The sequence below is a fragment of the Sciurus carolinensis genome, chromosome 4 (genome assembly GCF_902686445.1).
Source record: "Sciurus carolinensis chromosome 4, mSciCar1.2, whole genome shotgun sequence".
NCBI classification, from domain to species: Eukaryota; Metazoa; Chordata; class Mammalia; order Rodentia; family Sciuridae; genus Sciurus; species Sciurus carolinensis.
The window spans coordinates 159,564,222-159,587,981 of NC_062216.1; the positions used below are offsets into that span (position 1 = coordinate 159,564,222).

Genomic DNA, 23,760 nt, shown 5'->3' on the forward strand with positions numbered 1-23,760 from the left:
CTCCTGGAAATCATGTGATAAGAAAGTACTTTACCATTGTGGTACTCTTTCCAAAAATCTAGTATCTCAGTCTAACTTTGGAAAATGTCAGATCAACCCAAATGGAGGGATGTTCTAGACATTCTACAGAATATGTGAACAGTAATCTTCAAAAGTTTCAAAATGAGGGCTGGGGATGTAGCTCAGTTGGTAGAGTGCTTGCCTTGAATGCACAAGGCCCTGGGTTCAATCCCCAGCACCACAAAAAAAAAAAGTTTCAAAATGATGAAAAACATGACTAAGAAATAATCACAAATTGAAGGAGTGTAAGGAGATGAGATGACCAAAGGCAGCATGGTATCCTGGATTGGATCCAAGAAGCCTGAAGACATTAAATCATTTTGTCCTATTGTCCCAGATATGTGGAACATCTATAAAGACTTAAATATAGTTTATAATATGCAACATAATTATATAATAAGGATGTAATTATAATTAACACTAATATTAATTGATAAACTTATATAAACTCTAGATTATGATTTCCAGCATATGTATGATACACCTATGTCAGTTTTGTTGAAATAGTCACGGAATTAAAAACTTGAAACTTAATGGGTTAATTGAAAAATGAGTGAAATCAGAGTATTCTGAGCCTTATTTATTTTTTATTTAAAAAAATGTTTTTCATAGTTGTAGATGGACCCAATACCTTTGTTTTCTTAATTTATTTTTATGTGGTGCTGAGACTCAAACCCAGTGCCTCATTTGTAGTAGGCAAGTATGTTACCACTGAGCTACAACCCCAGCCCCCTGAACTTTATTTAATAGTTTTACATTAATGGTAATTTCTTAGTTTTAACAAATGTTGAAGAAAAGGCTGCAACACTGACTATCTTTGCATCTTTTCTGTAGATCTGAAATTATCACATATTAAAGTGTTTTTTTTAAAGCATTAGAGGACCAAGAATTTTTTAAATGTAAATCACATCCATTTTTAATAAATATTTACTGCTAGTTCTGATGCAAGAATTGTCTTAAATGCTGAGAATACAACAGTGAACAAGACTGGAAATGTCCCTACCTGCACAGATTTACATTCTGAGAGCATGTGAGGGCAGGGGGATAACGAATAGCATGTCAACCAAATGAACAAAATAAGTACAGTTTCTGGAAGCGTGTGGAGACATGAGATAGTGCTGGGAAGTACTGGCAACAGAGACTGGTGGCTGCTTCAGAAGAATAGTCAGAATAGGCCTCTGAAGAGATGACATACGGGATGTGTTCCAAATGGTGGGAAGGAGCTGCCCACCAAAATTCTCGGGAAACTACTCAGGAAGAGTGAAGAGCAAATTCAAGGGCCCAGAGATAGGAACATTTGGCATATTTGGGAATAGATTTGAGCCAAGGAGAAGAATGTAATAATGGAAGTTAGAGATCACCATGGGACAGATCATATAGGACCTTGAATGCCATAGTAGATTTTAAATTGTTTCTGTTTATTCTTTGACTGATTCATTCATTCGTTTATTTATTTTTGTGATAATTGGGATTGAACCCATGGCCTCTTGTGTACTTTAAATTGTTTTAAAAGTATAATAGTAAGATATGTTTAAGTTTGAAGGAGAGATGAGATGTGATCTGATGTACATTGGGAATGAACACTGGCAATTGTGTGAAGAATAAATTGGGGTGCAGGCAGAAGTGTACACAGGGGGACAAGTTAGGCTCTTGCAGTAGTCACAGCTGTTTTAGGCTGTAGTGGGGACAGTCCAGAAATGGAGGAATGGGTAAGCTCAGGATGCATTTTGGATTCTTGTTGAAAAAATTGACTGATAATTTGGGTGTGGCAGGTGACAGAAAGAGAAGAATGGTGGGTGAAGTTTTTAGCCTGAATAATTTGCTGAAAGAGAAGAATGGTGGGTGAAGTTTTTAGCCTGAATAATTTGCTGAGATGGGAACAATTGTGTGAGAAAATTGTGTTGAATTTAGATCAGGATAAGTTTAAAATGAGATCAAATAAGCAGTTGATGGAATAAACAAATTTAGAGGTCAGTATAGACATTAAATCTGGAGTTGTTTATAGTTTGTGGTGTTATAGGGAAAGGAAATTATAAAACATACCTGTGGCTCCAGTTTTTTAAGTGTGTAAATAAAAAATTAGCAAGTTTACACACTTAAGTATTATTTGAGAAATGAGATTTGATAACTTCAGTTTTTCTGTCTTATCACTTTTATATAGTAGGATGTAATATGGAAGAAATCCATCCTAGCAAGCAGGAGAGAAATATGAAAAATCCAACATACTGAGTCATTTCTGAAACTGGGAATTATTAACCAAAATCCAAGAATGAAAAAAATGTGTACATAATGAATTTCACTCTATGAAACATATATCACTTTAAGGAGATTCTCTAAGAAATCTGTGACTTTAAAAGTTTATAAACCATTGGATCTGAGTGGCTCGCTTTTTAATCAAAGGTTTTAGTCACCAATATTTCATCTAAAAGTAATCATGGCCACTGCCATCAGGGCAGAATTTGGATTTTGCTTTGCCTTTTGACAAGTTAGCATCACTTTTTGGGGGGTGCAGATAGGGGCTCTTTATCTTGTCTTTTTTTCATTTTTAAACTTTATACATTTGATCACATTTAAATGAGTCATAGAACTCCATAATATGACTTTTCATGAAAAATAGCAGTCCTTACTCCCGTTTTCCTTGCTTTTACTAGCATCTTTTTCCAACTCTGTTAAATGATCCTTGGGTATTTACTTCCACATCTCTATTATTGCGTGCATATATTATTACTTTGATTTTTTTTCAGTTTAGGTGCAGTATGCCCACTTTCTACTATGAAAGTTAAAGGATCTCTTTGTTCCACAATTCCTCACCTCTCTTCCATACTTTTCCTACCTCCTATCCTTTCAATATGATTACCCCAAAATTTTATTAGATGAGTATTCAGTATTTGCATTATGACTGTTTAAACACTATTTATAGTCAAACCTTCCTTGTAATAGTTTTTATTTGCCATGGAATTAATTGTCAGTTTTGTTCACTTTAGATATGTATGTGTGTACCACTAATTCAGTCCATATTCTCTGGTATTTGTTAAATCTTCTCGAATTATGCATCAGATAGACTATCAAATTTCATCATTTTGAAGAGAGTTCTGCCTTACTCTGGGATGGCTGCCCTCTACAAATCCAGCACAGCTATCATTCTGAAATCTCCATCTTCTCCCTGGAGTCATATTTTACCTCACACCTGTGCTGGATTCCCTGTTTCTGGATCCCACATTTTCCTTTTTCTTAGTTTACTTCCTCATCCTTTGTGGAACACATCCCAGGAAAAGTGTGCATAGGTGATACATTTATTTTTGATCTTGCATTGTTTAAAAATGTGTTCAGTCTTCCTTCCAACTTAATTGGCAGTTTGGATAGAAATAGAATTCTATATTAGAAGTGATTATCCTTCAGAATTTTGAAAGCATTAGTCCATTGTTTCAAGCCTCCAGTATTACACTTTGAGAAATTCAAATCACTTCTGAAATTTGCTCCTTTTTTTTTTTTTTTTTTTCTTTCTTTTAGTGTTAGGGATCAAACCCAGGACCTTAGCAATGCTAGGCAAGACAAGCATTCTACTCCTATTCTATACCTCCCAAATCTGTCAAGATTTTTGTTAATTGTTTGGTTTAGTTTTGGGGATGGAGTCTTGCTGTGTGGCCCAGGCTGCCCTCAAACTCCTGGGTTTAAGTAATCCTTCCACTCAGCCTCCTGAATTGCTAGAAGTGCGTAACAACACACTCGGCCAATCCTATTAACTGATTGATTGTGGGACTGGTGATTGAATGCAGGGCCTTGTAGTGCTCTGCAAGCACTGTGCTTCTGAACTATACCTCCAGTCCTGTCCCCTTTTTTTTTTTTTTTAATAAAGTCCTGGGTATTGAACCTGGGGCACTCAACTACTGAACTACATCCCCAGCCCTGTTTTGTATTTTATTTAGAGACAGGGTCTCACTGAGTTGCTTAGCACCTCACTGTTGCTGAGGCTGGCTTTGATCCTCCTGCCTCAGCTTCCCAAGCTGCTGGGATTATAGGCCTGCGCCACCTCACCTGGCAGTCCTGGTCCTTTGTTGTATTTATTCATATGTGGAATTGAACGCAGTGCCCCACACATGTTAGGCAAGGACCCCAGCCCTGGTCCTTTTTTAATGTGACCTTTTTTCCCCTCCCCTCACTCTGGAAGTTTTTGGAACTTTCCTCTGGCCCCACTGTTTTTGAATTTCATAATGCTTTTGTGTGTCTGGTTTTCATCTGTTGTGCCAAGGACGTGGCCCTTTCAGTCTGGAAATTCATGTTCTTCAGTTCGGGGAAATTGTCTTTATTTCATGGATCTGTACCCTTTTGTTTTTTCTCTTCTGTCTTCATATAGCTTATGTTGTGTGGGTGGTGTTCTTCTGGGAATTTTCGTGATGTCTGATTTTGTTCAGGTATGGGTTGCCTTCCTTTAAGAAGCATAGACAAACTGGATTATTAATAGAACCATGGAGGAATTTACATGGTAATAGTTGAAGGAACCATTTTAAACGGGGCTGTCAAACTTTTTTTTTTTTTTATTGTAAAGGGTCATGTAGTAAATACTTTAGGTTGTATAGACCATGTGGTCTTTATTATACTTGGTCATCTCTGCTTTTCTATAGCATGAAAATGGTCATAGACAAACTGAATAAACAAATGAGCATAGCTGTGTTTCAATAAAACTTTATATACAAAAGAGACATGGACTGGATCTGATCTATGGGCCTTAGTTTACTGACTCCAACAATATGTAAATCTAAAGGTACATATTAAAAATGTGATCAATATTAGACTTGATCCATAATTGTAGACATAGGTTGCAACTCACTAGAAAAATAAATTTTCTTATGTCCAAAGATGGAATGTGCTGCCTCTTTGAGTTCCCTGATATGGTACATATACAAAGAAAAAGAAGATAAGGATATTGTAGAAATAATCTCAGATTATTTTTCCAGTTCTAAGAGTCTATTAGTATTTATTTTGGAAATGCTAGTGATATTTTATGCCAACATTACATGTTTTAAGTAGTTCAAATCTTGATAAGAGGACATTAACTTCAGAGAGGTTGTTTTTCAAAAATTTCATATCCAAGTCATGTCTAATAACATTACTAGTATTTCTAGCATGCATACTGAAAATTAGTTCATAAATTTAGAAAGATTACAACTTCCAAAGAAGGCAAAATAATGTAGCTATAGTTATATAATACTTGGTCTCCACCCCTCCCTCTAGGATTAACTTTTTTATTTTATTTTTTTCCCCAAATCTGATGACTCAAGTAGTTTGGTACTGGATTGTTTCATTTGTAGATTTATTTGTATAAGAAATTAAACAAATAGGACTGGGGTTGTAGCTCAGTGGTGGAGCACTTGCCTTGCATGTATGAAGCACTAGATTCGGTCCTCAGCACCTCATAAAAATAAGTAAATAAAATAAAGGTATTGTGTCCATCTACAACTAAAAATATTTTTTAAAAAGAAATTAAACAAATGGAATCTGAACTTCAAACTACTTTCAGTTGACTTACCATAGCTGTGTATATATGAGTAAATTTTCCCTCTCTTGGTAAAAAGATGAGATGTTTCTTTCTTTTGTTTTCCAATTACAGTCCACCTAAACTATATAGGCAAACCATTGCTACTAAATTTGAAACTAAAATGTGTAATGTCGATACTGTTCTTTAGAGAAACCACCAGCACCATCACAAGTACAGTTGATCAAAGCTACTACCAACTCTTTCCATGTCAAGTGGGATGAAGTACCTACTGTTGAGGGCTATCTTTTACAGCTGAATACAGACTTGCCTTACCAAGCTACATCATCAGATTCTTCAGCAGCATTAAATATGCCAGGTAAAATGATAGTCATGCTTACAGGAACAATATTTGCTTATAGGCTTTTTAAAAAGTATACTGCGGCTGGTCACGGTAATGCATCCTGTAATCCTAGTGACTGGGAGGCTGAGGCAGGGGGATTACAAGTTAGAGACTAGTCTGGGCAATTTAGTGAGACCTTGTCTCAAAATTTTAAAAAGGCTGGGGATGTAGCTCAGTGGTAAAGTGCCCCAGGGTTCAATCCCCAGCACCACACACACAAAAAAGTATACTGCAAAAGTATTATTAGCTTGGTTTAAGAAATTTTATGATACAATGGTAAGTGTGTATGTTGAGTTTCAACTCTGAAACGTGGCTGTTGTACAATTATATTGTAGCAGAACTGATAGATATGTAGATAGATGTTTTTTTCCCTGAAGTTCCTTTTAATGCACTTTAAAAATTAATGTTTCCTGAATTCAGGAGGTGTGTTTGATTAGCTTTCAAAAATATTTTTCTTTCTTTTTTTGGTACTGGGGATTGACCCACTGAGCCAAATTCCCAGCCCTTTTTATTTTTCATTTTGAAACAAGGTCCCGTTAAGTTGCTTAGGGCCTTGCTAAGTTGCTTAGGCTGGCCTTGAACTCATAAACCTCCTGCCTCAGTCTCCCGAGTGGTTTGGATTATAGGTGTGCGTCACCATGCCTGGCTATTTCACCTTTTTTCAAACGCATTTTTAACTGGGCACTTTTTTTAACTGGAAAGTAAAATCAAATTTAATTTTACACAGTCTTCTAGAAAGGATTTCAGTTAATTGTTGAACTATTAAGAAAACATAAATTTGACAAAGTACTATTTTAAAAATCTTCAATAAGTAACTTTAAAAATATTTGAATACTATATTTTACTGACACTCATCAAGAGCATATCAGTCTGAACTTTCTCATTCCCACAGGAAGCAGAATGGACCCTCACAGACAAGGCGGTAATAGCATCCTTCCGAACAGTGTAAGTTAACACATTTATGATGGCAATTGAATGTTTATGGTTAAAGTCCAAATTTTTATTAAGATTTTTAGCACATTTCTTTAGAACAGAGATCCTCAACCCTGGTACACATCAGAATCATCTCTGAGATGCCTAGGCAGCTCTGTTTTTAAAGAACCTTCAGAGCTGGAGGTGTACCTACTTGATAGAGTGTCTGCCTAGCATGTGTGAAGCCCCTGGGTTGTATCCCCCAACATTGGAAAAAAAAAAAAGAAGAAATAAAGAAAAGAAAGCTTTACAGACTGTGATAGTAGTCCGAATTGAGAATTCCTGGCTAAAAGATAGCCACCCTCATCATATATAATATCAGAGACTATTTATACTTACCTATCTATATTATAACTTTCCTACATATCACTAATACACATTTTACATCTCTAAAGATATCCTTTAAATATGTACATAAACATATTCTTTATTATGTATTTTTTAACCAAAGAATATCAGTTTCTAAATTGAGTACCTCTGTATGTGAGTTTATTTCTTGTTTATAAAGTGCTTCATTAGTGTTTTGCAAACTGTTATCTACATCAGTAGACTCTCCACAGAAAGTGATGTAGGTAGGACATATTCTGAGCATTACTGAGGACCAGTAATATCCAGAAAAATGCTACAGTATGTCAGGAAGGGAATGTTATAAGGAGTGCTCAAACAGTTTATTTGTGAGTAGCCTATTTTAATAGATATATTTATGGCATACATATATGCTGATTATGTTATGTATGTATGTGTATCACAAACTTAGATGGTACTGTAAGGTGCATGATGAAGAGCAGTGACGGCCTACCTTGTCCTCTGCTCTTAACTCCTGCTCCACAGAAACAACTACTTTAAACAGTTTTAGCTTTTAGTATCTAAGTATGTACTTGTAAATAAAATCCTTTATACTGCTACTTCTTGACTTTCTAGTTTTAGACCTTTAAGGAAGATGAAGATTTTGTGATACCTTAAAATGTTTTCCAACCCTTTCCTTTTCCTTTCCTACATCCTTCAGATATTTTTAGTTGAATTATGACTTGATAATTATGATGGTGACATTCACAGATAAGCTATAAATTGTTCCTTTCTTATACAATTGTTTTTCCTGGTCATTTTTCATTTGCTTACTTTTCTTCTTGCCTATCATTAATTCATACTCAAAATCAAGCATGTAAGGTTTCTTTTCTTAGCTTTTCTGTTCTCTTGGATTCCTCCCTCCTGGGTCCCTCTGACTTCAAGCTTCAGAGTAAACTGGTTCTTTCCTGGACCTGCTGCACAGCTACCATCTTAGATCTTTCTTTTGTTTCACATTAGGGATTTTTTTGTATCTTTTTGCTGTGTTAGGCCCATGCTTATTCCTCTTTTCTGGTGTTTTTTTTTTTTTTTTTTTTTTTCTTCTTGTTTTGTTACAGTATTCCCTCCAATAATTTCTCCAGAAGGGGACTTATGAAAGGCAAACAGTGTGAGCTTTTGTGTATCCAGAAATGTCCTTAGTGTCTTCTCATTTAACAGATAGTTGGGTTGGGCTATAGAATTCTGTACTTTTCCCTCAGAAAATTAAAGGCATTTCCCCCCCATCTTTTAGTATTCACTGTTGACTGTTACCTCCTGGTATCCTAATCTTTTATATATGACCAAATTTTTTCCCTTTTATCCTGCTTTCAGAAATTTCACCCATGATGTTTTAGGGTATGTGTCCTCATTTGAGATATGCTATGCACTTAGTGGACCCCATCGTTGTAGAAACTCAAGGATTTCATTACTGATTATTTCTTCCCTCTAATGCTCTGTTAATTTTTTAAAACTCTTGAATAGTCAACCTCCTGAACTAGTCCTCTAATTTTACTTTTTATCTCTTTTTCTACTTTCTGAAAAATTTCTTCATTTTATATTATAAATTCTCTAATTTTTAATTTCTAAAAGCCTGATCATACTCTTTATTTCTTTTATAAGCACTTTATTCTTGCTTCATAAATGTAATGACTTTCCTAATCTCTTCAAGAATTATGCTTTTTTAAAAAAAATTGGAGTTTTATTCTGCTCTGCAATATTTCTTTTTTTTTTAAGCTCCTTTATATTTTTTAAATTTAGGCTTGCTTTAGAGGCTGTCATTAAATGTCTGGAGAACTTGGCTGCCCTCTCATGTTCCAAGTGAGGCTTGAGAGAGGAGTTTGGAAGATCCATGCATGCAGGGTGTGACTTATTGATTATTAGACTTTAATAAGGTTTGCTGCTGAGGGAACTTGGGTGGGAACTCACAAAGATTCTCCAGCTTAGAAGCTTGGGGGTTCTAAGTCTGATCATCATTGTTTTAGGAGCAAAGTAAGGGAATGGGCAGTAGGTCTCTCCATTCTGCTGGTGGATGTAAACTTAATTCCCATTTTCATCATGGCTACCTCACTACCACCCTCATTTGAGGGACACTCAAGCCTCACATTTCAACCTTCCTGCTTACTTAGAGGAATTCTTCTGGCTTGGTATGCTGAGACAGCCAAGCTGGGTCTCCAACACTGTGCACACAGGCTGCCTTGTGACAGGCCTCCAGTGTTCCTTCACTGGCTTCCTCTGTACTTCTGCCTTCACAGACCTGATGCCTTCCTGGGTCCTGCAGCACAGATGGTGTGCATCTTAATGACTTTTTTCCTTTAGGCTCTTAGCTTCCAACTTTTTCTCCTTTATACTTTACCTACTGTTATCTCTTTTCCCATACTCTTATTCATTATGTATTTATACTTTTATACTTCGTTTCTTTTCTGATTATTTGAATTGAGTTTTTGGATGAATATGCTGAAATAAATGTATTTAATCTACCAGATTTAACTAAAAATCTTAGGATATTTTATTTTATATAACTGAAGTTATTAGACTGTCTGATTTTTAAGTAAAGCACATATCAGAGACACCTGATAACAAAGGATTTGGAATTAAATAAACCTTGTTTAAATTCTAGCTCTGCTACTTCTTGGCTGCCTGACTATAGGTCTCAGATTACATAAATTCTCTTGAGTTTCAGTTTTCTTCATCAATAAAATAGTGCATATTATCCAATTTACAAAATTCTTGTGATGATTAAGTGAGATACAGAGTTTATGAATAAGTAACACAGTACCTGGCACAATGGTTGTGCTTATCCTCATTGTTTATTAACAAGTGCACCATCACCACCAACTAAGGACAATTCTAGGGAATCTTAGAGTCTTAAGAAATTATAAACATTGATAATAAAGGTGTAACAAAAAAAATTACTAAAATGGAGCAGCAATACTGGGGCATTTGAATAAAGCCGGGTCTCTTATGGTTTAGTAGACCAAAAGGTATTGCTATATAATTACTGAAAAAGTTTAAATGTGTTCAGTGTAGTGTATTTAAGAAGGCAAAGACAGTGTCATTAGGAAGATTCCTATCTAAAATGTTTAATGGTAAAGAATGCCAATATGTAGTAATTCTTTATATAGAAAACTCAGTCGTAGAGAATAATTCATTTGCCTTACATGTTCCATGTAACAGATTTTACTTTCAGGAGTCATTAGATCTTTAATCTACATGTCTGACCTTTGTTAAAAAAATTTAAACAGACTGTTAAACTCAGTATCTTTCGTTTTCTTTCCCATGTTACAGAAGTATTTATTTGTAATACTAACTATCACTTTAAAATGTTGATTTTAAGCTGAGCATGGTAACATGCCTATAGCCCCACCTACTCTGGAGGTTAAGGCCGAGGATCGCTTGAACTTAGGAGCTCATGACCAGCCTGAGAACACAGTGAGACTCTATCTCAAAAAAATAAATAAATAAAAATTTCCCCTTAAAATATATTCTCCCTCCCTTTCCCCTTCAAAAATGGTCTTTTGCTGGGCACAGTGGTGCACTTCTGTAATCCCAGCAGTAGCTGGAGGCTGAGGCAGGTGGATTGCAAGTTCAAGGTTAGCCTCATCAACTTAAGGAGATTGTCTTAAGAAAAAGGGCTGGGGATGTGTAGCTCAGTGTTAGAGTACCCTGAATTCAGTCCCCATTGCCACAAAACCAAAATCAAAAACTGGTCTTTTGAGCATGAAGATGAAGTGAAAAGAAATTGTTTTCTTAAAAACTTAGATAATGTCTATAGAAATTAATAATATAATTTTTAATGTTTTATATTTTGATAAACGTCTTTTCAAAGATAATTCCTTGTAAATTAATTTGCTTGTTTTTTACGTGTATTTCTTTTCATTGAACATTGCTCACTACAGTAAACTATTTTATTTCTTGTAGATCAATGATACAGTAAACAGTGCAAAAGTGGAACACACAGCCATGAAAGGAACTGCAACGAAAAACAAACCAGATTTCAAAGCAACAGATACTAATGCTATTTTATATTCATCTTTGGCATCTAATGCTTCTAATCATAATAGTTGTATGACGGATATGCTAAGGAAAAGTGAAGGTATAAAGATGACATTTTAAATAAAATTAAGCCTTTTTGTAATATGGTAGGAGTTTTAGAGTCATTGAAAAAGTAAATGTTATGTGGTTTTGAGCCATTTTCCTCAAATAAAATATTTACCATATTGAACCTAGAGTGAGGTCAGAATACCAAGTAGGCACTTACCTGAATAGTAATGACTTATTATGAGTATATGAAATTCTTAGATGACATTTGATGTTGGCTGTTGTGTTCAGTGTTGCTATCCCTTATTTTCTTAGCCTTTTTAATTATATGAAATTATTTATTTTGGGCAGAGATTTTGTCCATCTTATCCACTTATATTTCTCTAGCACCTAGATCTGTGCTTGGTAAATAGTAGTCACTTAGTAATTATTTGTTTGGCAAGTAACTGGATTATCCTCAGAAAGTTAGTTCAGTTATTAGAACTATTGATGAGCCCATTGCATTCATGAGATAGCTTATAACTTGGTGATATTTTTATTGGCATTTATTTGATTTTACACTAAGCATTACCTTTGATTTCAATATCTGAAATTACTTTATAAATCTCATTCTGATATATCCCTCACATAAAAATGTGATTTTTTTTTTATTTGACAAAAAACTTGAAAGCTGATATAAATCTAGTTAGCCTCAGTGACTCAAATTTAACAAGATGAATATTTGTTTTATTTCTGTTTATCTTTATAGGCCCATGTTAGATAAAAATATTCAAGGAATATGATTTCCTATAATTTGGATAAATTTAAACAGTTTAATTTTCAGCAAGTGATGAAACCAGAGTGGTTGTATGACAGTGCCTGGGACATTGTTTATACTTATATGTGTCACAGGAAGACTCTCCAGTTGACTTTTTCTCTGCAGTTTAGAGTAGCTGCTGAACAGTGTTTCAAAAAGTGAAGAATTCTTTTTTTTTGAACAAGCGCTCTAACCTCACCATCAGGAAGAAATATGGTTGTAAATAGTTAGGAGACTGGGTAGGGCTTCTCTCAGGACTGTGGGAGGTACATAGAGACTAAAGCAGTACATGGGATGGAATAGGGAACAATACATCATTGAAGAGACTTTCAGAAAGTTGTGTTTATTAAAAACTTGGCAATTGAGTGGATATGACAAATAAAAGTGAGTTGAATATTAAGTTGAACATCAGAATGGACAGTGCTACTCTTCATTAAGGTAGAAAGTGTTGGAGCAAGAATGGATTTGGGGTAAGGTTCAACTTTGAACATACTGTCTTTGAGGAACATGAGGAATGTTTGGTGAAGATTTTTAATGGGAAATTGTATACTTAGATCTAGAGTCTAAGAGAGAGTCCTCAGCTGGAAATATACATTTAAAAGTTAAAGGAGAATCTAAAATGTAAGTCCCACAAGAGCAGGGACCTTGCTCACTTGCTCACTACTATATTCCCAGCCACTGGTATAGTGTCCAGAACATGGAAATTTGGGAAATGAATGATTCATGATGGTGTTTAAAAGCACAGGGAAAATATGGAAAGAGAGGGAAAAAAGGTAACTTAGCAACATGAGAATATAAGGCATCATTTGAAGAATAAAAACTAATTGAAGAGATTAAGAGGGGTAGGAAAAGACAAAATACTGGTATGTGCTTTTTCTTTATAGCAGACATCATAGTTTGTGGCTCTTTGTGTATGAATGTTTCTACCACATGAGAGAGTTTATGGGGCATGAATCCTGCCTGCTTTGCTTTACCATCATAGAAATAAGCACAATATCTGATAGATTACAGATCTTCAGTATTATGGAATGAATGAAAGAGTCATAGAAATAGATTTTAAAAGGAATGTATGGTAAACATTGTTAACACTACAGAAAGATCAAGTAAATGAATACTGAAGAGTATTCAATAGCAATCGTTGACATTTGCTAAAACCATTTCATTAGAGTATTATGCTAGAAACCGCAATTTGGGAAGACCAAGGATATGGAAGTTGCTCTGAAGGAAATTAGTGAGGGGAGATAGAAACTGGAAGGGACTTGTCGGTGAAGGAAGATGCATGTTTGTTTGCTTGAGAGACTTAATGATGTTGATGTGTTGAGAACTAAAATCTACTAAAGAAGAATCTGAAAGTCCTGAAAAGACAGGCATGATTGACAAATGAAGGTCCCAAGTTAGGAGGGAAGGAATGGAATCAAGAGCACAGGAAGACAGATTAAAGTTCCTTGAGAGAGAGCTCAGCTCATTCTCTGATATGGAAGAGAAGACAGGGAGGATGGGCACCATTTCTAGTTTGAGGCAGGAGAAGACAATAGATTGATGGAATCAATGCCTGATGACTTGTATTTTTTTTTTATGAAATGAGGCAAAACCATTTGATCTATGATTTAGTAGAGAGTTCAAGAACAGTGGTTTACTGTTTATATAGGAAGAAGAAGATGAGAAGTTGATTATCCACTATAGACAGACATTTTATGCCTAATGGTTAATACATACTGTTGCCATTTGCAGGCTCATGTTTATGATTTTAAAATCGAAAGTATCAGAAAACATGATAAAAACAATAAGACACAGTTATCTCCAGATGCTGCACTAATAATAGATCTTTTCTCTTTAAACTTAGGTCCCCACACTTCAGCAAATGTAGGTGTACTAAGTAGTTGCCTGGACTTAAGAACAGTAACCCCTGAAACTTCGGTGTCCAGTACTGTTTCCAGCGCACAAACTATGGTAACCCAGCAGACCATTAAAACTGAATCATCCAGTACAAATGGGGCAGTTGTTAAAGATGAAACTTCACTAACAACATTCAGTACCAAATCTGAAGGTTTGAAATGTGTTTCACATACTGTATTTTGAACCATTTATGTATATAAATTCATCAGCTTTATTTGTTTTAAATGAGAATTGCATTTCATCTTGAATTGAATCATATGTAAGCAGATAAAGCATTTCAGTTAAATACATTATATAAAATAATCTGCTGCCTTACATAAATTATTTAGATTAACACACACTGAGATATAATAAGAATATATCTTCCCTACTGTGACTAAATTCAGCAAACTTTTTTCCTTATAAAAAATTAGTTCTGGGACATGGATTAACAATTTTTCCAGCTTAGTTGATTTCTAATTTTATATATTCTTATTCTTTTACAGTAGGAATTGTATCATGTTTGATAAACATTCTATGGAGTTCCAACTAGTCATTGAACTCTTATAAGAATGAACTTAATGAATTAATTTGAATGAAACTTCATATCTCTAGGCTGGGGTTGTAGCTCAGTGGTAGAGCACTTGCCTGGCACATGTGAGGCACTGGGTTCAATCCTCAGCACCATGTAATAAATAAATAAATAAATAAATAATAAATAAAATAAAAGTATTGTGTCTGTCTATAGCTAAAAATAAAAAATAAAAAAAGAGAAAGAGTTCATATTTCTAATCACCATGATTTTCTCCCTCTGGCTATATTTTCCCCAGTTTTTTAAATTGAAAAATACACATAACATAAAATTTACAATCTTTGCCATTTTTAATTGTACAGTTGTGTGGTATTAAATGCCTGTATACTTATGTTTTAATATGTTCAAGTAATTATATAAACCTTAACTGCTTAATTGTTTAACTTTTAGTTGATGAAACATATGCTCTGCCTGCGACTAAGATTAGCCGAGTAGAGATGCATGCTGTACCCATGCCATTTGCTGTAAGTATATGACCTGGTGATGATGCATGTTTACAGATGATTATGTGCTTTTTAAATGCTGAGTAACTTCTAAATAAATTCATAAAAAGGTCTTCATGTCTCAGTAATGAATTGACATAAATTTAGAAATAAGTTGTTAAATAGGATAATGTTCCTAATGTTTAATGAAAAAAGCTTGCTAAAGTGATAATACATATGCTGTGGTCCCAATTTTAATAAAAAACACACATAATACATGAATTCATACTCTTATATGTGCCTGTACACATGCACACTAAAATGCTAGATGATTCTATTTGTGGGGTCACAGATTATTTTTACTTTCTTCTTTTTATGCCTTCTGTATTTTTCTATAAAGAAACATGTTACTTTAGTAATCAGAGAGTACGTATGTGTTTACACACATATGTATATGTGCATGTAATATGTAAATTACATTAATGGTTTAATGATAGTTATGTTATGGAAAAAAAAGTACTTTGCTCTATTTCTGGGACCTTAATAGAAGCACAATAGAATACTGCAGTGTTGGATTGACATACATGCAGGACAACCCAGTAATCTCTAGCAAAGGCCAAAGTTAATCTGTATGGCACCAAACTTAATATTCTAGGAAAGTGCCTCACAAATACACCAAGGTTGTCTTAATTAGATATAAGGGTAATATGGATATGCATATTTATTTTTTAGTTTATGATCAGTCATTTCAGCTTTATTGCTGTGAGCAAGAGTTTTTATTTAGCATAACGTTTACCTTTTAGACTCTTCTTAGAATTGTGTATAGTTTTAATTTTCTTTCAGATTGATTGTGATCATATATTTACCTTAATCAGCTTTCACCTTCCAGAATGTTAAGTCCTAGTGCTCTTAGACTCTTCTCAGGGAAGGATTGTTAAAATGAACTTTTTTCTCTTGAATCTGTTTTGCAATGCATCAGCCAGAATTGTATTGGTTATTGCAGTTGGAGCCAGTTGTTTTATAAAAGTCGTTGAAGAGAATTTTTGCAACTTTAAAAAATGAAGACAAGTTTAAAGCTATTCCTTTTTTCCCTAACATTAAAGATTCTTCTAGTTAGTTCACTTTGTCTGTGTGATAGCCTAAATAACAAAAAATGTGAATGATAAGCATGTACCTCTGCTGTTATATATTTAAGACAGAAATAAATAACTGAAGTGCACATTTGTTTTGAGCTTCTGGAAACAGTGTCTCATTTATAAGAAGATGGCTTAAAAAGGTTAGTTCCAGGGATAAGTATAATTCACTTACCACTAAAGTAGCTTAAGGTAGAGGAAGTTTATTTGTTTTTAAAGCAGGATAAAACATTTAAAACTGTTAAATCTACTTCTCTGTAGTATATACTAAAGTGTATTCAAATTGCATTTTAGTTTTGAACATTTTTTCTCCTTTTAGGTTTGGAGAATCACAGGTATTTCAAGTGCAAAGATCACTGAATTTTTGCTAGTTGTTTTGAATCTAGAAAAAAGCCAGCTTGGAATGAATTTTTCTTTATTTACTCCTTTTAGAGCAAGTTGTAATGTTTCCCTAGAGGGATTACATTTTACGAAGAGGGTCTCTGAAATGACAATGTTCTATAAAACAGCTGGCATTTTAACATATCACTGATTGTGAAGCATGCTAACTCTACCCAGGTTGATAGTACAGAGCTACTGACTTTGAGAATGCCTGTCACTCCTGTGTTTGAATTGGCATCCCCTTTTCACTGTCAGTTGACCTAATCTGTTAAGACTGTATTTACTTATAAGCTATTAATGTTGTGGTGTTTACCCATATACCTACTTGTAGATCACTGCATGGATTTATTAAATCTTGAACTTTCTCATATGCTCAGTAAGAGTCTTCATAAATCTTTCTTTCTCTAAAATTAGAAAGAGTCTCCTTCAAACCCAGTGGCCACAGTGAAAGCAGGAGAACGACAGTGGTGTGATGTGGGAATTTTTAAAAATAATACAGCTTTGGTGAGCCAATTTTATTTGCTGCCAAAAGGGAAGCAAAACATCTCCAAGGTAACTGTTGATATATTTTCTTATAAACCTCAAAAGTGAGATTATTTTTATAAACCTGATTTTCAGGTCACTTAAATGAGTGAAACTGGGATCTGTCCACAATCTGTAATTTAGTGTTGTGTATACTTAGTCATCTTGAATTCTTTGTTAAGACTCTTTTAATAGAATATATCACAAACATGTTATTTATAAACTCTTACACAATCACTAAACTAGACTTCACATCATAAAAAAATCTAATGATAAAAAATCTAATCTGACTAGCTAAAAAATGAGGATTTTTTTGGAAAAGTCTCCTGTTTTGTTACCCAGTGTGTTTAGAGAATGGAACATTGTCCCAGTGATTCAGGAAGCTGAGATAGGAGGCTTGCAAGTTTGAGGTCAGCTTCAACAATTTAGTAAGATGCTTGAAGGATAGGGGTTACAACTGAGTTGTAAAGTATTCCTGGGTTCAGTCTCTCAAAAAAAAAAAAAAAAAAAAGAAAGAAAAGAAAAAGAATGAGCCATTGTTTCTTACTGAGAGATCTTTTTATTTCATTTTAAAAAGTTTAAAAGCCCCTACATGCTACTGAATAATTTGCCCTTGAGTCTGACCCCCTTAAAGTTACATTAAATGAAACATTAATCTTCTAAGAATGAACTAAATAGATAACAGCTCTAAAGCATGTTGGACTAACTTTTTTTTAGATAGAGAATTTCTGAGAGGGGACTGTCAAGGAAATATTTATTTATTTTAATTCTTCAGATCTTCCCAAATGTAGACAATAAGTTTAAAAATCTGGGGCTGGGGAGATAGATCAGTCGGTAGAGTGCTTGCCTTGCAAGCACAAGGCCCTGGGTTTGATCCCCAGCACCACAAAAAAAAAAAAAAAAAAAAAAAAAATCTGAAATCCTAAATGCTCCAAAAGCCAAATTTTTTGAGTGTCAACATGATTCCATACCTGACCTCATGTCACAAGTCACAGTCAAAACGAAGACAGTAACATTATCTTTAGGTTATTTGTATAAGGCATATATGAAACATAAATGAATTTTGTGTTTAGCTTAGGTCTTATCCCCAAGAAATCTCATGTGTATGCAGATATTCCAGAACCTAAAAACCCCCTGAAATCCCAAATGCTTCTTGTCCCAAGCATTTTGGATGAGGGATACCCAGCCTCTATATCACTTACCATGTATTACTTATATTTGAGTTTCTCTAATATTACTCCTTGTGTCCCTCTTTTTCACAGTGTATTTTTCCAATATTGACAAGAACAAATTCTGGTTAATAATTTGTTAGTATTATGCTTAATGAAATTTCTGACTACAGTTGGATGTTATATATAAGACCATATGCGTATCTAAGGGCCTATTAGCTACCTGGTTTTTCCTAAAAGAAATAAAGAGCATAGCCAGGCATGGTGGCACATACCTGTAATCCCGTCAGCTCAGGAGGCTAAGGCAGAAGGATCACAAGTTCAAAGCAATTTAGTGAGGCCCTGTTTCAAAAACTAAAAAAGACTGGGGATGTGGTTTAGTGGTTGAACACCCCTGAGTTCAATCACTGGTACTCCCCTCCCCCCAAAAAAAAGAAAGAAAGAAAGAAAAGAAAAAGAAATAGCATAAAATTTAGATTCAAGGGCTGGGGTTGTGGCTCAGTGGCAGAGCGCTTGCCTAGCCCGTGCAAGGCACTGGGTTCAATTCTCAGCACCCCACATATAAATAAATAAAAGAAAGGTCCATTGCCAACTAAAAAAATATTTTAAAAATATTTAGATTCAAGAAACTTGGTTTTGAATCTCTAGCTCCAGCACTCAACACTGTAAACTGGGGCAGGTTCACAGGAGGTTTCCTGACACTCAGCTTCCTCATCTATGATACATTGGCAGCCCAGGCCCACAGTGGTATTGTGAGAGTTTAAGGAGAATATGTAAAAGTAGAAAGTAATAAATATTATGATTTTACTACCTAGAATATGTAATCTGTTTAACACTTACTCAGGGTTCTGAATATAAATTTTTAAAATGCACTATACTATGTGCTGGTCTGTTTCATGTCAGACTTGCTTGACTTTCTCTAAAGGGTATTGTTCTTGGGAAGACTATTATTTGATAGTAAACCTGAGATTCTGCTCCAAGTTAAGTTCACTGGGGGTGGGATAGTTGCTACTCTGTTTCTGTAAAATGGTTGCTAATTTTTTTCTATCTTCATACATTTCATGTGCAGAATACCCATACCTTTTCTTTATAATCAGTGATTCTCCACTGGAAAAGTACTTATTCTCTGAATAATAATCACTGATTAATGTACTTAATCGCTTCTATATTGGAAGGTTTATTCCTTACGTGAGAAATGGAAATAAATGTGAACTGGAACCTTAAAATTTTATTGTTCAATGAAGATTAAATAATTAAAAACTTTAAATAATAAATTAATTGTTCTTTTCTTTGACTTTTGTATATATTACATTTTAGGTAGGAAATGCAGACGTACCTGACTACAGTTTACTTAAGAAACAAGATCTTGTTCCGGGCACCGGATACAGGTTCAGGGTTGCTGCAATCAATGGTTGTGGAATAGGTCCTTTCAGCAAAATCAGTGAATTTAAAACTTGTATTCCTGGTTTTCCTGGAGCCCCTTCTGCAGTCAGAATTTCAAAGGTAAGATGTCAAGTCACTTGATAGTGACTAACATTATTTGAAACTTCTTACATTAAGTAAACTGTTTAGAAATTTTTGTGAGGGTCTAATGAAATGAGAGATATCTAAAAGAGGTAGAGTAAAGGTTTAAAAAATATTCTTTTCTAATCACTCATGGTATTTTAATTACCAAAATTTTGAGCAGAATTAGAAGCATCCAAATCATAGAGAAGTAGGGAAATCTGCTTACCTGCTCCCCCTACCACTTTTTTTTTTTTTTTTTTAGAATGTTGAAGGTATCCACCTTTCCTGGGAGCCTCCAACTTCACCTTCTGGAAATATTTTGGAATATTCAGCCTACTTGGCTATCCGCACAGCACAGATACAAGATAATCCAAGCCAGCTTGTGTTCATGAGGATTTATTGTGGTCTTAAAACGTCATGTATAGTAACTGCTGGGCAACTTGCAAATGCACATATTGATTATACATCCAGGCCTGCCATTGTGTTCAGGATATCAGCAAAGAATGAAAAGGGATATGGACCAGCTACACAAGTTCGATGGCTTCAAGGTAACAATAAAAAAGCACCTTTAAATTGAATTTTTTCTTTCTTTTCTTTTCTTTCTTCCTTTTTTTCTTTTTTCTTTTTTTTACTGAAGCTGTTGTGATGATGATTATTTATTAGTAACTGGTTATGAAGATTTGTCATTTAAAAGACTGTATTTCTAGCAGTTATGAATTTGAGTTTGTAAGTTGTTCTTAAAATGTATTTGCTCAATTCTAGATCCAAATAAAAATAGAAAAGAAGCAAAGACTCTCTGAAAATTAGTATATGGATTCTTCCTTACACATATAGCTCTTTTATAAAGAAAAATAATAAAATAAGATAAAAGATAGAAGGCTGTATTACCCTGATATCTTTTATAAAGGCTATGTAACTCAGTCATCCTCGAATTTTTGAAATGATTCTAGTAACCAACTGTTGTACACTTCACTGTCTTACGTAGTAAAATGTTCTCTACATTGTAAATACCTTATCTTTGAGTACTTCCTCTAACTTTATTGTCTATGAGTGGTGGTCCTCCAACAACTATCTTCTATGGATAATATTTGTGATACTAATCTTAGTAGCCATTTATTCCTTTATTTATAGTTAGCACAGAGCTTAAGAAATTTTTAAAAAGAGAGAAAGGCAAGTTCGGAAACTGCTTTTGAATTATTATTTTTCAAAATCATGGTAAGATAAAAAATGAATAATGGGCATTGATTCATACCAGGCCAATGTATTTGAATATGTATTTGGCTAAAGCACTTAATTTCGTTGGCCCTTAATTTCCTCACTCACAGATGAGTTAAAAGAGTTTACCTTCAAGGGCCCTTTCAGCACTCAAATTTTCTATTTTCATCAGATGTTAGAGTATGTCCCTGAACATGTTCATATGTCTTAATGGTTCTACCTTTGCTTTTTTTGAAATCAAAAGTTTCATAATTTAAGATTTAAAATTAAAGTGTATGTTCTCTTACTGCAGAAAGAAAGAAGCACCTTAATGGGGCACAAGTTTTGAAATAGTGTTTTAAACATTTGTAAGATTTTTGTAAATGCTCTAGATGTTTTATTTTTGCATCGTTTTTACCTCAAAATTGTACAAACTTTTTTACAATGAAAATATAAGCATTAGATAGCTAACTCAGGTTCCTTACAACCTTAAAGATGCAGATGAGCATTATGAACACTCTGCTACAGGTAACTTGTTTTAAACCTTTTAGGAATTTCATGGTTCCACTGCCTATTCAAATCTGGAATGAATATATCAGAGCAATAATTGCAGAAAAGATATTTCACACTAAGAGCTACAATAACTGTAAGGGCACCGGTCTATCTTTTTAATACCACACAACCTTATGTCAGTTTAGGTTGACCGAGTAGCAATGTCTTCACACTTTGTGTATAATATCCCCAGCAAAGATGGATTTAATTGTGCAGAATTGATATATATGCGTGTTCCAGTTACTAATTTAAAGTGTATAGAATATTTTAATATATAATTTTTGTAAAGAACTGGGATTTTTATACTACAGTATTTGTAATTAATGTGTCTCACTAATTTTCTCTTGAAGAAAATATGCAAACTGTTAGACACATAATGAGTGGTTTCTGAACTCTAAAGATAAAATAAATGCACTACTATAGTGTTGTTAGAATACCGTTTTTGTGGCTATATGAATCCTGAATCTTTAAATGTGTATTTTACAATGTTTACAAGGAGCTTCTCTGGTTTATTGTCCCAGCAGTTCCCTTGGCGAGAGCTTCATTCTGCATTTGTTTAATTCATATGCTTTGCTTTTGGCATATACTTGCTTTTTGCACTAGTAGAATTTTAACTTACCTCATTATTATGTTTGTAATCATTTGTATAGCTTCCATAATGTGTCTGATATAGGCTAAAGAAATACTTAACCAAAGTTAAAATGAAAATAAATGGTAAGCAATTTTGCACATATTAAGTGCTAGGGTTTGTTGTGTATGTGTGTGCGCTTAGTTATAAAAGTAATAAGAATGGAAAGTAATAGTAAGTGTATGTTTTAAACCCAATTATTTTAAGTATCTATTTGCTTTATTTGAAAAATTTTGGCTTTTAACCCATTATTATTTGCATTAACACTTTGCATCTTGAAATGCTTCTCTTAATGACAAGGAATAAGTTGATTCAAAGCAAACAGTAGAATATTTGTTTTAAGTGTGCATGTTAATGCCTGTTGGGTATTTAATTTACTTTGCTGAAATGCCTCTGCTGTTTTAGATCAGGAGGTGAATATGAACCTGTGGTTCTAACATATGACTGACTTCTTACAGGGAAGGGCAGCCTTTTCATACCAAGGGGTTTGTTAAAATAATAAACCTATTTTGAGAATTAGCCCAGTTTTTTTTTTGATTTGGCATTAGTATACTAAGCACCAGTCATGTTTATCTCCCTGATCAGGGATTGGTGACTGAAAGATGCCATTAGAAAATCTCTAATGGCTTTTAATATTAATAGTTAATAAGAGATAATTATATGTTCATGAATAGAATAAATTGGGTAAATAACAAGGAGTACATTTAACTTCTTGTGATTTGCACTTTTTCTAAGTGAAGATCCCTTTGTATAACAGTGGCTGTATCATGCAGGTATTTTTCTTTCTTTGTTTTTTTTTTTTTTTTTTTTTTCTTCTTCCCGCAGTGGTGGGGATGGAACCCAGGGCCTCACACATGCCAGGCAAGCACTCTATCACTGAGCCACATCCCCAGCCCTGGCAGGTATTTTTCATCAGATGATTTACCATGAGTTAAATTACTTTCTTTACTCTTCCCAGTTGGGTTAAAAACTCAGAGGTAATGAGCCTTTGTGTCACAGTCCTCTTTCTGTGTTCTGCCACTTGGTTCCCACAAGTAACAATATTTTTGATGTTGCATGCTCTTACAATTATGGTTTCTAAAATATTGTATTGACTTTAGTAAACTGTTTTGGCAATTTAACTAGAAATAGGGAATATATAAAATCAACTTTATCTGCATTAAAAAATTGAAGTAACCTGATCGCATGAATGATGTACCTCTGCCCCATAACTCAGTTACACAAACATAATTATCTATTGGAAGGTGAAACTATTGATTCATTATTTCAAAGTCTTATAGACTAGCAAAGATTTGTTCTGATTAGCGATATGGTCTATAACTAAAGATACTTTTATTTAAAAAATAACAGTACTTATAAACACCATTTGTATCATTGGATATGAAAAGATTATTAGTATTTAATAACAATATTAGTATTGTAGTCTTCAGATCACAAGTGAAATAGATTGCAAAGTAGACCTGGTCTTTGACCACTTAAGGTGTAACTCTTGTGTTTTCTAGACCTGATATTAGGCAGCTTTATGTATCGTGTACCAATGATATGTAAAATAAAGCAACTTTTCTACTATAAACACTTACAGATGTTATTTATTTTTAAATACATGAAAGAAAAATGAGTGATGGCAGAGTAGATCTACAGAAATGTTTATATCATTCATTTGACTTAATGTAAGCAGCCTCTACATTAAGATGGACTGTGTCTAAAAGGTTGTTTTTAA

The 23,760-nt window shown here is 34.1% G+C and overlaps 1 protein-coding gene and 1 non-coding gene across 3 annotated transcripts in view; both read left to right on the forward strand.

Moving 5' to 3' along the window:
- Hcfc2 (host cell factor C2) overlaps window positions 1-22,807 on the forward strand; it is a 34,049-nt gene extending 11,242 nt beyond the window's left edge. Inside the window, exons 8-15 of one of the 2 annotated variants that reach the window (XM_047551129.1) lie at window positions 5,745-5,912; window positions 6,829-6,881; window positions 11,151-11,325; window positions 13,889-14,113; window positions 14,924-14,997; window positions 16,884-17,021; window positions 19,478-19,663; window positions 19,929-22,807. In XM_047551129.1, coding sequence (XP_047407085.1) covers window positions 5,745-5,912; window positions 6,829-6,881; window positions 11,151-11,325; window positions 13,889-14,113; window positions 14,924-14,997; window positions 16,884-17,021; window positions 19,478-19,663; window positions 19,929-20,243 — 1,334 coding nt within the window. In that variant the 3' untranslated portion in view covers window positions 20,244-22,807. The remainder of the gene's footprint in view (window positions 1-5,744; window positions 5,913-6,828; window positions 6,882-11,150; window positions 11,326-13,888; window positions 14,114-14,923; window positions 14,998-16,883; window positions 17,022-19,477; window positions 19,664-19,928) is intronic. The other variant, XM_047551130.1, reaches the window with a different exon arrangement.
- Window positions 171-244, forward strand: Trnas-uga (transfer RNA serine (anticodon UGA)). Its single transcript has one exon. It is a non-coding gene; the product is annotated as a tRNA-Ser (tRNA).
- Window positions 22,808-23,760: the final 953 nt, after the last annotated feature.